This window comes from Phycodurus eques, chromosome 4, assembly GCF_024500275.1.
Source record: "Phycodurus eques isolate BA_2022a chromosome 4, UOR_Pequ_1.1, whole genome shotgun sequence".
Lineage (NCBI taxonomy): Eukaryota > Metazoa > Chordata > Actinopteri > Syngnathiformes > Syngnathidae > Phycodurus > Phycodurus eques.
Window position 1 is genome coordinate 290917 of NC_084528.1, and position 14084 is coordinate 305000.

The following is a 14084-nucleotide window of genomic DNA, read 5'->3' on the forward strand; positions in this document are numbered from 1 at the left end:
GAGTTATTTCATGTTGCAATTCATAACCTGGCACTTTTAAGAACACATTGTAATCCACTGCAGTACGATGAAAGAGTCACAATACGATGGTATTAATTTCAACTGGACCCAGAAGCAGGCGGAGGCTGGAGAAGTTTGTGGAGATTGGTTTATTGAGAAGATATTCTGAGGTGGATCCTTGAGGCGTACTGGCAGGTCATCGAGACAGGGAGCGCGTGGCAGGCGGTAGCGTGAGCAGGTGGATGGCTTGATGGCGTGGTGGAAGAGGGCAGAAAGCCGGAGCACTGAGGACAAGGAATAACATGGAGGTCAGAAATATTGCGAGGACTGGTGTAGTTTATGTGCAAGTTGCAAGCCAGTGTACCACGGGTGAACATTAATACTCTGGCAGTGGAGTCTTGGATCTGGCAGGCGATGATGAAGGCTGATTGACAGACAACAGGTGCGTGGCCGAGGTCGTGCTGATTTTTGGGAAGAGAGAGAGAGGGCAAGTTTACGAGATTCAGTCTGGAGTGGGAGGAAAGCCAAACCGTCTGACCCAGCTTGTACTCAGGGGTAGGGGAGCGACGAAGGTCCGCGAGCAGTTTATTTCTCTCAGTGGACCGGGTTAAAGCTGCCCTGACGTCTTTCCAAATGGACTGGACCCTTTACAGGTGATCCCTTACCGCGGTAACCGCCACCGCATGCTCCTGTTTCCTAAATAATGGAGGTTGGAAACCGTAACAGGCAATGAATGGAGATATAGCAGTGGGGGAGCTGGTGAGGGATCTGTGGGCATATTCTATCCAAGGAAGGAATGTGCTCCAGGAGGTGGGGTTGTGTGTGGCAATGCAGCGAAGGGCTGGTCCAGGGACTGATTTGCCCACTCCGTCTGGCAGTTGGACTGTGGATGGTATCTGGAAGACAGGCTGGCTGCTGCGCCCACTGCTTTACAGAACTCCTTCCAAACTAGGGATAACTGAGGACCTCAATCTGAGACGATGTTGATGGGGATTCTGGGGAGTTTGAAGATGTGATTGACAAGGAGGTTAGCAGTTTCAAAGGCAGAGGGTAGCTTGGGGAGGGGTATGTAATGGACACACTTGGAGAACCAGTCAATAATGGCAGAGAGAGGGGGATGGGGTTAGCCTGTGACGAAGTCCAGGGAGATGTGGGACTAAGGGTAGCTCGGAATGGGTAAGGGGCGCAGTAGACCAGCTGGGGGTTGATGAGAAGCCTTGCCTCGGGCACAGACGGCGCAGGATAGGACAAACTATCGGGTGTCTTTGACTTGGCCGGGTGACCAGAAGTGTTGCTGGATGAAATGGATGGTGCGGGTGATCCAGGTTGACAGGTGAGCTTGGAGTTGTGGGCCCACTGAAGGACGTCAGAGTGTGCGGAATCGGGTGCGAACAGCCTGTGAGGAGGTCCGGTCTTGGGATCTGGGTGAGTTTTCTGAGCCTCTTTAACCACCTGTTCGTGGCTGCTCCAACGCAGCACGAGGGAGGGAGGATGGGTTCTGGTTATGCGGGGCTGGAGGGGGGTGAGTACATGCGAGACAGGGCGTCAGGTTTGCTGTTACGGGAACCAGGGCAGAAGGAGAGGCTGAAGTTGAATCGGCTCAGGAAGAGGGCCCAGCGAGCTTGTCGGGCGTTTAGACGTTTGGCGGAACGGAGGTAGGCAAGGTTTTTGTGATCGGTCCAGATGACAAAAGGCGAATCAGTCCCCTCCAGCCAATGCCTCCAATGCCCAGATGATGGCCAGCAGCTCTCGGTTGCCAACGTCATAATTCCTTTCGGCAGGTGACAGACGACACGAAAAAAAAGCACAGGGATTAAGTTTTTGGGAAGTGGGGTCCCTCTGCGAGAGAACGGTCCCCGCCCACGTGTCGGCGGCGTCAACCTCCACCACAAACTGGAGGGAGGGGTCGGGGTGTCGAAGGATGGGAGCATTGGTGAATAAGGTCTTAAGCTGGTTGAAGGCTTGGGATGAAGCTGGGTCTACTGAAAAGGAGAGCTGGTGGAGGTAAGGCTAGTGAGAGGAATTGCGACTTTACTAAAATTGCGGATGAAGTGGCGGTAGAAATTGGCAAATAACCATTTCCCGAGTCATCACCAGTGGTTGACCTCGACACCCTTGACTAAGCCACACCCCTGAAATGCAGACTGTTGAATCACAAGGCAGCACCAAGTGAAGCTCCATTAAATGCAGTGGCACGTTTTGGATTTTTATTGAAAAAGATCAATATATTATTTTTGTTTTATTCTTATGGTTGCACAATCCATGTGGTAAAACAGACAAGGTAATTTGCATACTGTATATGGGTGGAAAGAAAGTACAGTGTGTGTTTAAAAAGTGACCGAACATATACTGTAATTTTTAAAAAACAGTGGAAACTTGTTCAAATAAAAGCAAAGCATTTACAACGGGCATGCATGTGTTTACATGTATTGTTTTTTTTTTTGTTTTTTTTTGTACTTTTTATAAAAACTGTACTTAAATCAACATAACATCAGCATAACTTTAACTTAATATCCGCATACATGGGGGGTTGGGTTAAGGAAAAAACAAGGAAAGTGATTTAAATACAAAATGCTTATTTGTTAACAAACGAGCAAAACCTGATTTTCGTAACGACGTACTGTAGCTGCTTTCAAAACATTCATTCATTCATCTTCCGTTCCGCTTCTCCTCACAAGGGTCGCGGGCATGCTGGAGCCTATCCCATCTATCTAAGGGCGAGAGGCGGGGTACACCCTGAACGAGTCACCAGCCAATTGCAGGGCAATTGGCAGGGCACATACCAACAAACAACCATTTGCACTCACATTCACACCTATAGGCAATTTAGAGTTTTCAATTAACCTACCATGCATGTTTTTCCCAGCTGTCATCGGGCAGGAGGCGGGGTACACCCTGAACTGGTTGCCAGCTAATCGCAGGGCACATAGAAACAAACAACCATTCGCACTCACAGTCACACCTACAGGCAATTTATAGTCTCCAATTAATGCATGTTTTTGGGATGTGGGAGGAAACCGAAGTGCCCGGAGAAAACCCACGCAGGCACGGGGAGAGCATGCAAACTCCACACAGGCGGGGGCAGGATTTGAACCCTGGTCCTCAGAACTGTGAGGCACACGCTCTAACCAGTCATCTACCGTGCCGCCACATTTAAACACTTATTTCCATGTGCATTAACAAATTAGGACGAGGGCTCAGATTCTCTTTCTGTAATTACTGTCACATGATACATTATATTGTAGTAGAAAATACTTGGAACACTTGAGTAATTCAAAAGTAATTACTTTTGACCTTTACTATGCTTACCTGTAGTTGTAGCAGCACGTGGGTTTGAGTCACCATATTGCTCAGCATAGACAAGGTCTTGCCACATGCTTGACTCAGGCTAAGTACACGCAAACAACAACTCACTTCAGGATGCCAGGGTGAATTGCTTTTACTGACTCAACATCGTAAAGCAGTGTGATGAAGATACAGTTCCAATATTTCCTCAAAATGTTCTTTGACATATGATAATTGTCCCAACAATAATTACAAACTCAAATCAAACCCAATTGGACTTTTAACTTTACAAATAAACCAAATGGTAAAATTAAAATAAATGAACAAATAAATAAATCAATACAGAAATAAATAAAACCTATAGATTAATAACTGTTGGATAATCATAGTGGCTTGTGGTATGATTGGTAATAGGCGGGGTTGCTGAGTTGGCTTGGACTTTTTACTCTTTAATGCAAGTAATTACCCTTTGTCCCTGTCTGTTTTCATATAATTTATGGATTGTGTATGTGTAGAGGTAGGTCAGTAGTAAAAAAAACTATATACAAATAAAGTAGCATACTTATGGAGGAGTGAATGCTGATACTTAGGATAATATGACTCAAGTGAAAGTAAAATGTAGTCTTTCAAATAAGTACTTGAAAAGTTAAGTGGGAAAAAAAGAAATAAAAAATTATTGAAGTATAAATTCAAATACCGCACTCTTTAACTACAAAGCCACACTGTTGTAACACATGCAGAATGTGGTTTGGCATTGACTTGCTGAAATAAGCAGGGGCGTCCATGAAAAAGACGTTGCTTGGATGGCAGCATATGTTTCTCCAAAACCTGTATGTGCCTTTCAGCATTAATGGTGCCTTCACAGATGTGTAAGTTACCCATGCCATTGGCACTAACACAGCCCCATACCATCACAGATGATGGTTTTTGAACTTTGTGTCCATAACAGTTCGGATGGTTCTTTTCCTCTTTGGCCCGGACGACACGACGTCCACAATTTCCAAAAACAATTTGAAATGTGGACTCGTCGGACTACAGAACACTTTTCCACTTTGCATCAGTCCATCTTAGATGAGCTCGGGCCCAGAGAGGAGCCGTTTCCGGGTGTTGTTGATAAATGGATTTTGCTTTGCATCGTAGAGTTTCAAGTTGCACTTATGGATATAGCGCCAAAGTGTATTTACTGACATTGGTTTTCTGAAGTGTTCCTGATCCCATGTGGTGATATCCTTTACACAGGTGTTTGATGAGCATTCCTCAACTTTCTCAGTCTTTTTTGCCACCTGTCCCAGCTTTTTTGGAAGGTGTTACAGCCATAAAATTCTAAGTTAATGATTTTTTTCAGTTTGAACATTAAATATATTGTCTTTGTAGTCTATTCAATTAAATATAAGTTCAACATGATTTGCAAATCATTGTATTCTGTTTTTATTTATGTTTAACACAACGGCTCAACTTCATTGGAATTGGGGTTGTAAAATCTCACAACCTCTCTTTCTCCGTTGACACACACACACACACACACACACACACACACACACAGAGAGAGAGAGAGAGAGAGATACAGACTCTTACATACGTTCATCCTAAACTTGAAATTTATAGTATTTATGACTTGGACTTCCACGTCTACTAATAACTCTCTACAGTAGTCTGACAAGAATGATACGTATGTACGTTTTACATTCTACTATAAGAAATTCTAATGACTTGTAGTATGTCAATGTTGTCCAGCTCAGCCTCAGAGAGGTATAGCCTCATCCCAAATGTAAGCCAAGAACGAACTCGTTGGACCCCTTAGCCTGAGTCAAGCGTGTGGCTTGACCTATGCTGAGCAATAATGTGACCCACATGCTGCTACAACTCCAGGTAAGCATAGTAAAGTACAAAAGTACTTTAATATATACTGGGAATACTCAAGTATTCCCAGTATTTTCTATTACAATATAATGTATCATGAAACTGTAATTCATATAATCTGGGGGTGAGGGTGAGGTGTGAGGATGTGACTGGAAGTGCGGGGGATCCGCTTGGGGACCCACTTGGGGGAAAGAGGCCTCCTGCAGGTGGGAGGGGCGTATGGGATTTCCAGAGGGGGCCCTCTTGGGGACTTGTTCACTCTCAAAGGTTGTAAATCTATGTGTGTTATCAATCTATCAACAGGTGTTTGGATAGGTGACCGGCTATGAGGGACCACTGAGGGCGTGTCTTGAGGACCTGTCTATTTCCGATGGTCGTAAATCATTTCCCTGAGATTTCCACGATTTCCTGTGGCACCATCACTTCCTGGAGGGGGCCCTGTTGGGGACTTGTTCACTCCCAAAGGTGGTCAATTATTGACAAGTGTGTTATCAATCTATCAACAGGTGATTGGACAGGTGACAGGATGTGAGGCGCCACTGAGGGGGTGCCTTGGGGACACGCTATTCCCTAAGGTCACAATCATTTCCCTGGGATTTCAGGTTGGGGATTTCTGACTTGGGGGTTTCCAGACTTTGGCTGGGGGATTTCGGGCTTCTGGAAAAAAATAAAAATCCAGCGTCTGACATTATTGGTCTGTCCACGTTGAACAGCTGCTTGGTGCACGCCATTTTATTACGACCCCCGGCAGCTGCCACGCCGCGGAGGCGAAAGTTCTCTTTACGCATTGTAAGTCACTGATCATGGTAGCGAATAAGTTACACTTCTTACCATCCTTCTTACAAGTGTCACGAAGGAAGGACGAGGCAAAGCCATGCAACGCTATCGTTATATGCAGTCGCAAAGCATCGAAATAAGTGATTTGGTGACTTGTCACATAGGTCTGGCTGGAACATTTTCATGAAGAGTAACCAACTTTGAGCAACAAAATAACAGGCCAATTAATACATGTTTAGAGCTATAAATATAAAATAATACACGTTTCAACAGTCATTCATAAAGCAATAATAACTTTGGCGATAATAACTCAAACTCGAAATTTGCTAATAGGTTGACTGTCCTAAATGAGAATTAAAAGGACACTTTTCATCACTTTTACCCTCGTCCCGTTCAAGCGCTGCCTTGTACAGTAGGATGTGTGCGTTCATTGTACACGTGTGTCCGGCTCGCGCAACATGTCTCTGTTTGTGGACGACGGTGATACTCAACGAGGATTTGCTATCAAACCGCTCGCATTTCCCATTTTTTTCAAGGTTTCAGTATTTTTTTCTATTCGCTACGATAATCTGATTTATGTATTTGTCTATGATTCTGCATTTGCAAATGTGATGTAGATTGATCAATTCACAGTTCACACACACACACACACCGCCGCTGGCGTGGGTCAATTGTGGCGTGCTCTGGTCGGCATACAGCTCGTATATTTTCTTTAGATTCCAACGCTAATTCATTCATTTTATCAACAACAAATATGTCTTTGCTGTGCTATTTCTATTCCTTACCATGTACATTAACAACGTATGCAGTGTTTGCTCATTCTCGGCTCTTAAATAATTTTTATCGGCTGTTTTGTGCCATATTCTCTATTTTAAATTTTTTTGATAATAATAATAATATTATTATTTTAAAAAATATATATGTTTTCTTTATTTTTTTATTTTCTATTTAAAAAAAGTGGGCCACGACATGGGGTCAATAGGAAAATGCAGGGGCCAGTATAACAACAGTTAAGAACCACTGCTTTAGACCGTACTGTACAGGCATGGTACTGACATTTTTTAACAAACGCTCAATGAAAAGGTGAAAACCTAATCAGACATTCTTCAAACATTAGCTGCATCAAAGTTGCTTTTGACTAAAAATGAATATCTGAGGAGGCTTGAGCAATAAAATGTGTGGTGTTTGGATAAAGAAGTGAAAGCTCACCAGTGCTGTCATCATAAACAACTGTGACCGTCTTCCACTTGAAGAAGTGGACCAAGTCCAGGATTGCTCTGCTCAAGGATGAGAAGTCTGGATACAAGCTGACATAGAAGATGTCTTTGTTGTCTGAAACCTGGTGTTTCCACTTGGTCTGGATGTGAGGCACCCCCAATGCATTACAGATGGACTGGACAGCATTGGCTGAAGAACTGTGAGAAGGACCAAATATAGCTGCCACTCCGAGAGAAAGCTGGTCACAGGCTGGAGCACGGGGGGGTAAAAAAAACACTGGTAAGAACACTGACCCACCCAAAATGAGGATGCAAATTGTAAAAGTAAATTTAAAAAAATACCAGGTTGTTGGTATGGTTTTACGTTATTTATGATGGAATTCGATTGAACAGTTTTGAAAAGCAAAGCTGTCAGCTCGATGTTGATGCAACTGAGGTGCTACTTGTGCTGTACCTTGTCTCAGGCTTTGTGTGTTCATCACACTTGTTTGGTCATGTTTGGTCTCTTTAAAACAAACTCTAGTGGGATTGCTCTGCTCATGTGTTTTGTTTGTGTGAACGCTAGCGGACCAAGACCACTTTAAGAGGTGGTCTCTGTTCGCATGCAAGTAAACTCACTTAAGGTCAAACGTGAACATTGCATGGACCTATGACACAAACCAGCATTTAAAAAAACATCAAAATGCAGAGGGAAATTCAATAAGAAATGAACAGATCAGAACCAAAACGTTCAGTGCTGCATTATTTAAGTTACGTGTTAAATATTCTTAAACTATGTTTTGTGCGCTGGCACGGTGGACGACTGGTTAGTCAGTTCTGGGGGCTGGGGTTCAATCCCCGGCCCCGCCTGTGTGGAGTTTGCATGTTCTCCCCGTGCCTGCGTGGGTTTTCTCCGGGTACTCCGGTTTCCTCCCACATCCCAAAAACATGAGTGGTCGGTTGATTGAAGACTCTAAATTGCCCATAGGTGTGAATGTGAGTGTGAATAGTTGTTTGTTTCTATGTGCCCTGTGATTGGCACGGTGACCGACTGGTTAGAGCGTCTGCCTCACAGTTCTGAGAACCCGGGTTCAATCCCCGGCCCAGCCTGTGTGGAGTTTGCATGTTTTCCTTGTGCCTGTGTGGGTTTTCTCCGGGCACTCCGGTTTCCTCCCACATCCCAAAAACATCCATGGTAGGTTGATTGAAGACTCTAAATTGCCCGTAGGTGTGAATGTGAGTGCGAATGGTTGTTTGTTTCTATGTGCCCTGTGATTGGCTGGCAAACAGATCAGGGTGTACCCCGCCTCCTGCTTGATGATAGCTGGGATAGGCTCCAGCACTCCCGCGACCCTTGTGATGAGAAGCGGCTCAGAAAATGGATGGATGGATGGATGGATGGATGGATGGATGGATGCTCCAAGCACATTGACCACATCCACCTGATAATCTGTCATAAAAATCTAAAGACATTGATCATGCTTTGTATAAAAAACAATTAAAAAATAAAAATAAAAACAAAACTGACGTTTCGGCAGAAGGCGTCACCGTGGCATGGCGCATTTTGATGATTCACAATGATACTTGCTGAGAAGACTTTTAAGACTGTTAGGACTACCGAAAGTGGGAGGCATATGTAAAAGCCCATTTTTTATTTACTTTCAAATTCTGACCTATTTTTCCCCTTTTACAACCGTCATATTTTTATAATCTTTTCTTTCAGACTTGATCCGATCGACTTCAAACTTTGGCTGTCTCATCCAAAGATATTGAAGATGAAAAGTTATTAAAGGTTTTTCATATTGTCTAACACTGTTCCCATGGCGACAGGCTGTTTGCCACACAGTTGTGTTGTGCTGCACATAATTGTGAAGTGGAATGAAAATGATATATTGTTTTATGCGAATGTTAATCTGAAAAGTGTGGTGGGCATTTCTATTCAATGGATCTGGAATGTGCCAGTACTACAATGTGCGAGTCCTCCAATGGCATCGGCATCGCGCACTGCTCCAACAGCCCATGGACTTCCCCACTATAAATGGGGACCAAGACTGACTGCAGCTGGCACCACTGCAGTGATTTGCAGAACTTAAACAATTCAACGACCCCCGACCCCCCACGCATAAAGGACTTTACTGCTCACCTGCCGGGCACCACCATCATTTGCAAGGTGGACCAGGTACACAGTTACTACAAGCGCAAGTCAACCCACAGGAGGTGCCCATAACAGTGGTCATCACGTCTTTAATTTTTTTTTCAAGGCATTCGACTTAAAGGGTGATGGACCCTGTGCCAAGGGTCACTCTGATTTTTTTCCATTTACTCGGACTACATTCTCGTGGCCAATGCGTCCAAGGAGGACCACCTACAGTAGCACTGGCAACTGTTTGAGAGGCTCACGGACAAGTGTGAGCTCGGTGGGTCGACCATCACCTTTCTCAGCTAGCATGTCACTCCACAAGGGGGTCCCTTTAAAGGGAAATACCATCACCAGTTTTGCGTGGTAGCGCATCATGAAGTCCTGCAGGAGATCTTGGGCATGGTGAATTTCTACAACCGATTCTTACCCCATGTGCCCCAACTCATGCGCCTCTTCTAAAATCCCTTACGTGGCAAAAGGTCTGCACACGGGGTTGACTTTGTCCCCGATAATGACAGAGGCTTTTGACGCTGCTAAAACCACTTTGCCGAACGCCACTCTGCAGGAGCACCCATCTCAAACCGCCCGAGCCGCTCTCATTACAGACGCCTTCGACGATGCGGTGGAGTGGGCTGTGTGGAGTGGGTTGTGTGAACAATGGATAGGCAGTGGCATACCAAACTGCAGCTGGAAGACGTAATGTTCGACACTGCCAGTGCTAAATTATTGTGTGACATCTCCATGGGCCTGTCACGCTCCGTGGTGCCTGTGGGATGGAGGTGCCAGGTTTTTGACATTGTCGATGGCTTATTACATTACTATTATTAGTTATTAAGTCCCTACAAGTTGTGGGGGATTTACGGTTGAGTTAGGAGGAGTTACTCATTATTCAATACATCAATTTTGACAACATTTCCGTCTCCTCAACACTTGACTTCCTCACACGCAGCTACTTAGCTAACCCTAACCATAGGTCATGTGGGGGATGTGTCATGGTCTGTGTTTTGGTTTGGGTTGTGTTTAGTTTTGTTCCATGTTTTCCTGTGTTCCATGTTTGTCGTGTGCTCATTAGGTTGTTGTGTCCACCTGTTCTCGTCTACCTTGTGTCGACCAATCAGCTCTCTCCAGCCACTCGTGTCTTGTCCAGGTGTTCCTCGTTGTCTCGTCAATCTGTTTGTATTTAGTTCCCTGGTTTCTTTCAGTTCTTGTCGGTTCATTGTCGTTGTCATATGTCTTTGCCATGTCATAGTGCCAGTTGTCGTTGTCATTGTCAGGTGTCACTCTCCCTATCTGTTCCACGTCTTACTCACAGGTCATAGTTTGTTTCCAGTTTTAGATATTCAAGTGTTTCTTTGTTACTTTGGTTTGGTTGTTATCTGTTGTGGGACTTCGTTTAGTTTTGCTTTATCCAATATCCTTGTTTTCCCTTTTTGAATGATTAAATATTTTTTTTGAGACTCCCGCACTCCTGCCTTGCCTCCCTGCAATTGGGTCCTCCATGTTCTTGCCTTGCGTTCCTCACCTTCGCCCAAACCACGAACGTGACAGAATGCAAAAAATTTTCAGTGTATTTCTTCTTGTCTCGTAATTGTAATTCAATAATGACCATAAAAGCTGCAAGAAAGATGTTCAGGACAAAATGCTCTGTTAATGTGGACAAAATTAAATCAAACATTTTGCTAACGCTAATAACATCACACAAGCTAACATTAAATGAGAAAAATATTATTAGTTTTGCATTCCTTGGCTGATCTAACACAGGACTGCAAAATGTCCTCAATAATTCCCAATACAACCCCAAATCCAATGAAGTTGGGATGTTGTTTTTAAACATCAATAAAAACAGAATACAATGATTTGCAAATCATGTTCAACCTATATTTAATTGAAAACACTACAAAGACAATATATTTAATGTTCAAACTGATAAACTTGATTGTTTTTAATCATGAATTTAGAATTTTATGGCTGCAACACGTTCCAAAAAAGCTGGGACAGGGTCATGTTTACCACTGTGCGACATCACCTTTTCTTTGAACAACATGCAACAAACATTTGGGAACTGAGGAGCCTTGAGCCGTCACCTTATCGTGGTGGAGGGGTTTGTGTGTCCCAATGATCCTAGGATTTAAGTTGTCTGGGGCTCCCCTGGCAGAGTCACCCATGATAAACACATGGCCACTTATGATGACGACAAACAATGGACTCCCTTTGCCCGGACGCGGGTCACCGGGGCCCCCCACTGGAGCCAGGCCTGGTGGTGGGGCTCGAAGGCGAGCGCCTTGTGGCCGGGCCTGCACCCATGGGGCCCGGCCGGGCATAGCCCGAAAGGGTAATGTGGGTCCTGTGGGTCCCCCTTCCCATGGGTTCACCACCTGTGGGAGGGGCCATAGGAGTCGGGTGCAGTGTGAGCTGGGCGGTGGCCGAAGGCGGGGATCTTGGCGATCCGATCCCCGGCTACAGAAGCTGGGTCTATGGATGTGGAATGTCACCTCTCTGGCAGGGAAGGAGCCCGAACTGGTGTGTGAGGTCGAGAAGTTCTGACTAGATATAGTCGGGCTCGCTTCCACACACGGTTTGGGCTCTGGTACCAGTCCTCTCGAGAGGAGTTGGACTCTCTTCCACTCTGGAGTTGCCCACGGTGAGAGGCGCCGAGCAGGTGTGGGGATACTTATTGCCCCCCGGCTTGGCGGATGTACGTTGGGGTTCACCCGGTGGACGAGAGGGTAGCCTCCCTCCGCCTTCGGGTGGGGGGGACGGGTCCTGACTGTTGTTTGTGCCTATGCACCAAACAGCAGTTCAGAGTACCCACCCTTTTTGGAGTCCTTGGAGGGGGTGCTGGAGAGCGCTCCCGCTGGGGACTCCATCGTTCTGCTGGGGAACTTCAATGGTCGTGGGCAATGACAGTGAGACCTGAAAGGGCGTGATTGGGAGGAACGGCCCCCCCGGTCAGAACCCGAGCGGTGTTCTGTTATTGGACTTCTGTGCTCATCACGGATTGTCCATAACGAACACCATATTCAAGCATATGGGTGTCCACACGTGCACCTGGCACCAGGACACCCAAGGTCGCAGTTCGATGATAGACTTTGTCGTCGTGTCATCGGACCAGCGGCCGCATGTCTTAGACACTCGGGTGAAGAGAGGGGCGGAGCTGTCAACTGATCAACACCTGGTGGTGAATTGGCTCCGATGGTGGGGAAGATGCCGTTCTGATGTGGCAGCCCCAAACGTATTGTGAGGGTCTGCTGGGAACGTCTGGCAGAATCCCCTGTCAGAAGGAGTTTCAACTCCCATCTCCGACAGAACTTTGTTCATGTTCCGGGGGAGGCGGGGGACATTGAGTCCGACTGGACCATGTTCCGCACCTCCATTGCTGAGGTGGCCGACCGGAGCTGTGGCCGTAAGGTGGTCAGTTCCTTTCGTGGCGGCAATCCCGAAACCCGTTGGTGGACACCAATGGTGAAGGATGCCGTCAAGCTGAAGATAGAGTCCTATCGGGCTTTTTTGGACGGTGGGACTCCTGAGGCAGCTGATGGGTACCGGCTGGCCAAGCGGAATGCAGCTTTGGTGGTCACTGAAGCAAAAACTCTGGTATGGGAGGAGTTCGGGAGGCCATCGAGAAAGACTTCCGGACGGCTTCGAGGAAATTCTGGTCCACCATCCAGTGTCTCAGGAGAGGAAAGCAGTGCACCACCAACACTGTGTATAGTGGGGATGGGGCTGACCTCGACTTGGGACGTTGTGAGTTGGTGGAGAGAACACTACGAAGACCTCCTCAATTCCACCGACACGCCTTCCCATGAGGAAACAGAGTGTGGGTTCTCTGAGGCGGGATCTCTTATCTCTGGGTTTGAGGTCACTGAGGTAGTTAAAAATCTCCTCGGTGGCAAGGCCCCGGGGGTGGATGAGATTCGCTCGGAGTTCCTAAAGGCTCTGGATGTCGTGCGGTTGTCGTGGTTGACACGCTTCTGCAACATCGCGTGGACATCGGCGACAGTACCTCTGGATCTGAAGGAGGTTACCGACTGTAAGGTAGTGGTAGGCGAGACAGCATAGGATGGTGTTGTGTAAAATGACTCTGATGGTGGGGAGGAAGATTAGGAAGACAAAGACAGAGCAGAGAACCATGTGGTGGAAGCTGAGACTGGACGAGTGTTGTGCAGCTTTTCGGGAAGAGGTGACACAGGCTCTCGGTGGACAGAAGGAGCTTCCAGAAGACTGGAACACTGCAGCCAAGGAGATCAGAGAGGCAGGCAAGAGAGTACTTGGTGTATCTTCTGGCAGGAAAGGAGGGAAGGAGACTTGGTGATGGAACCTCGCAGTACAGGAAATCATACAAGGAAAAAGGTTAGCTAAGAAGAATTGGGAGACTGAGAGGACCGAGGAGAAGCGAAAGGAATACATTGAAATGCGACATAGGGCAAAGGTAGAGGTGGCAAAGGCCATACTTGAGGCATATGATGACATGTATGCCAGGTTGGACACGAAAGAAGGAGAAAAGGATCTATACAGGTTGGCCAGACAGAGGGATAAAGATGGGAAGGATGTGCAGCAGGTTAGGGTGATTAATGATAGAGATGGAAATATGTTGACTGGTGCCACCAGTGTGCTTGCTAGATGGAAAGAATACTTTGAGGAGTTGATGAATGAGGAAAATGAGAGAGAAGGGAGAGTAGAAGAGGCAAGTTTGGTGGACCAGGAAGTGGCAATGATTCGTAAGTTAGAAAGGCATTAAAGAGGATGAAAAATGGAAAGGCAGTTGGTCCTGATGACATTCCTGTGGAGGTATGGAAGCATCTAGGAGAGGTGGCTGTGGAGTTTTT

The 14084-nt window shown here is 46.1% G+C and overlaps 1 protein-coding gene across 1 annotated transcript in view; it reads right to left on the reverse strand.

Annotated features, from left to right (window-relative positions):
- grik2 (glutamate receptor, ionotropic, kainate 2) overlaps nt 1-14084 on the reverse strand; it is a 278259-nt gene that overhangs the window by 159247 nt on the left and 104928 nt on the right. Inside the window, exon 3 of the mRNA XM_061673582.1 lies at nt 7132-7389. Coding sequence (XP_061529566.1) covers nt 7132-7389 — 258 coding nt within the window. The remainder of the gene's footprint in view (nt 1-7131; nt 7390-14084) is intronic.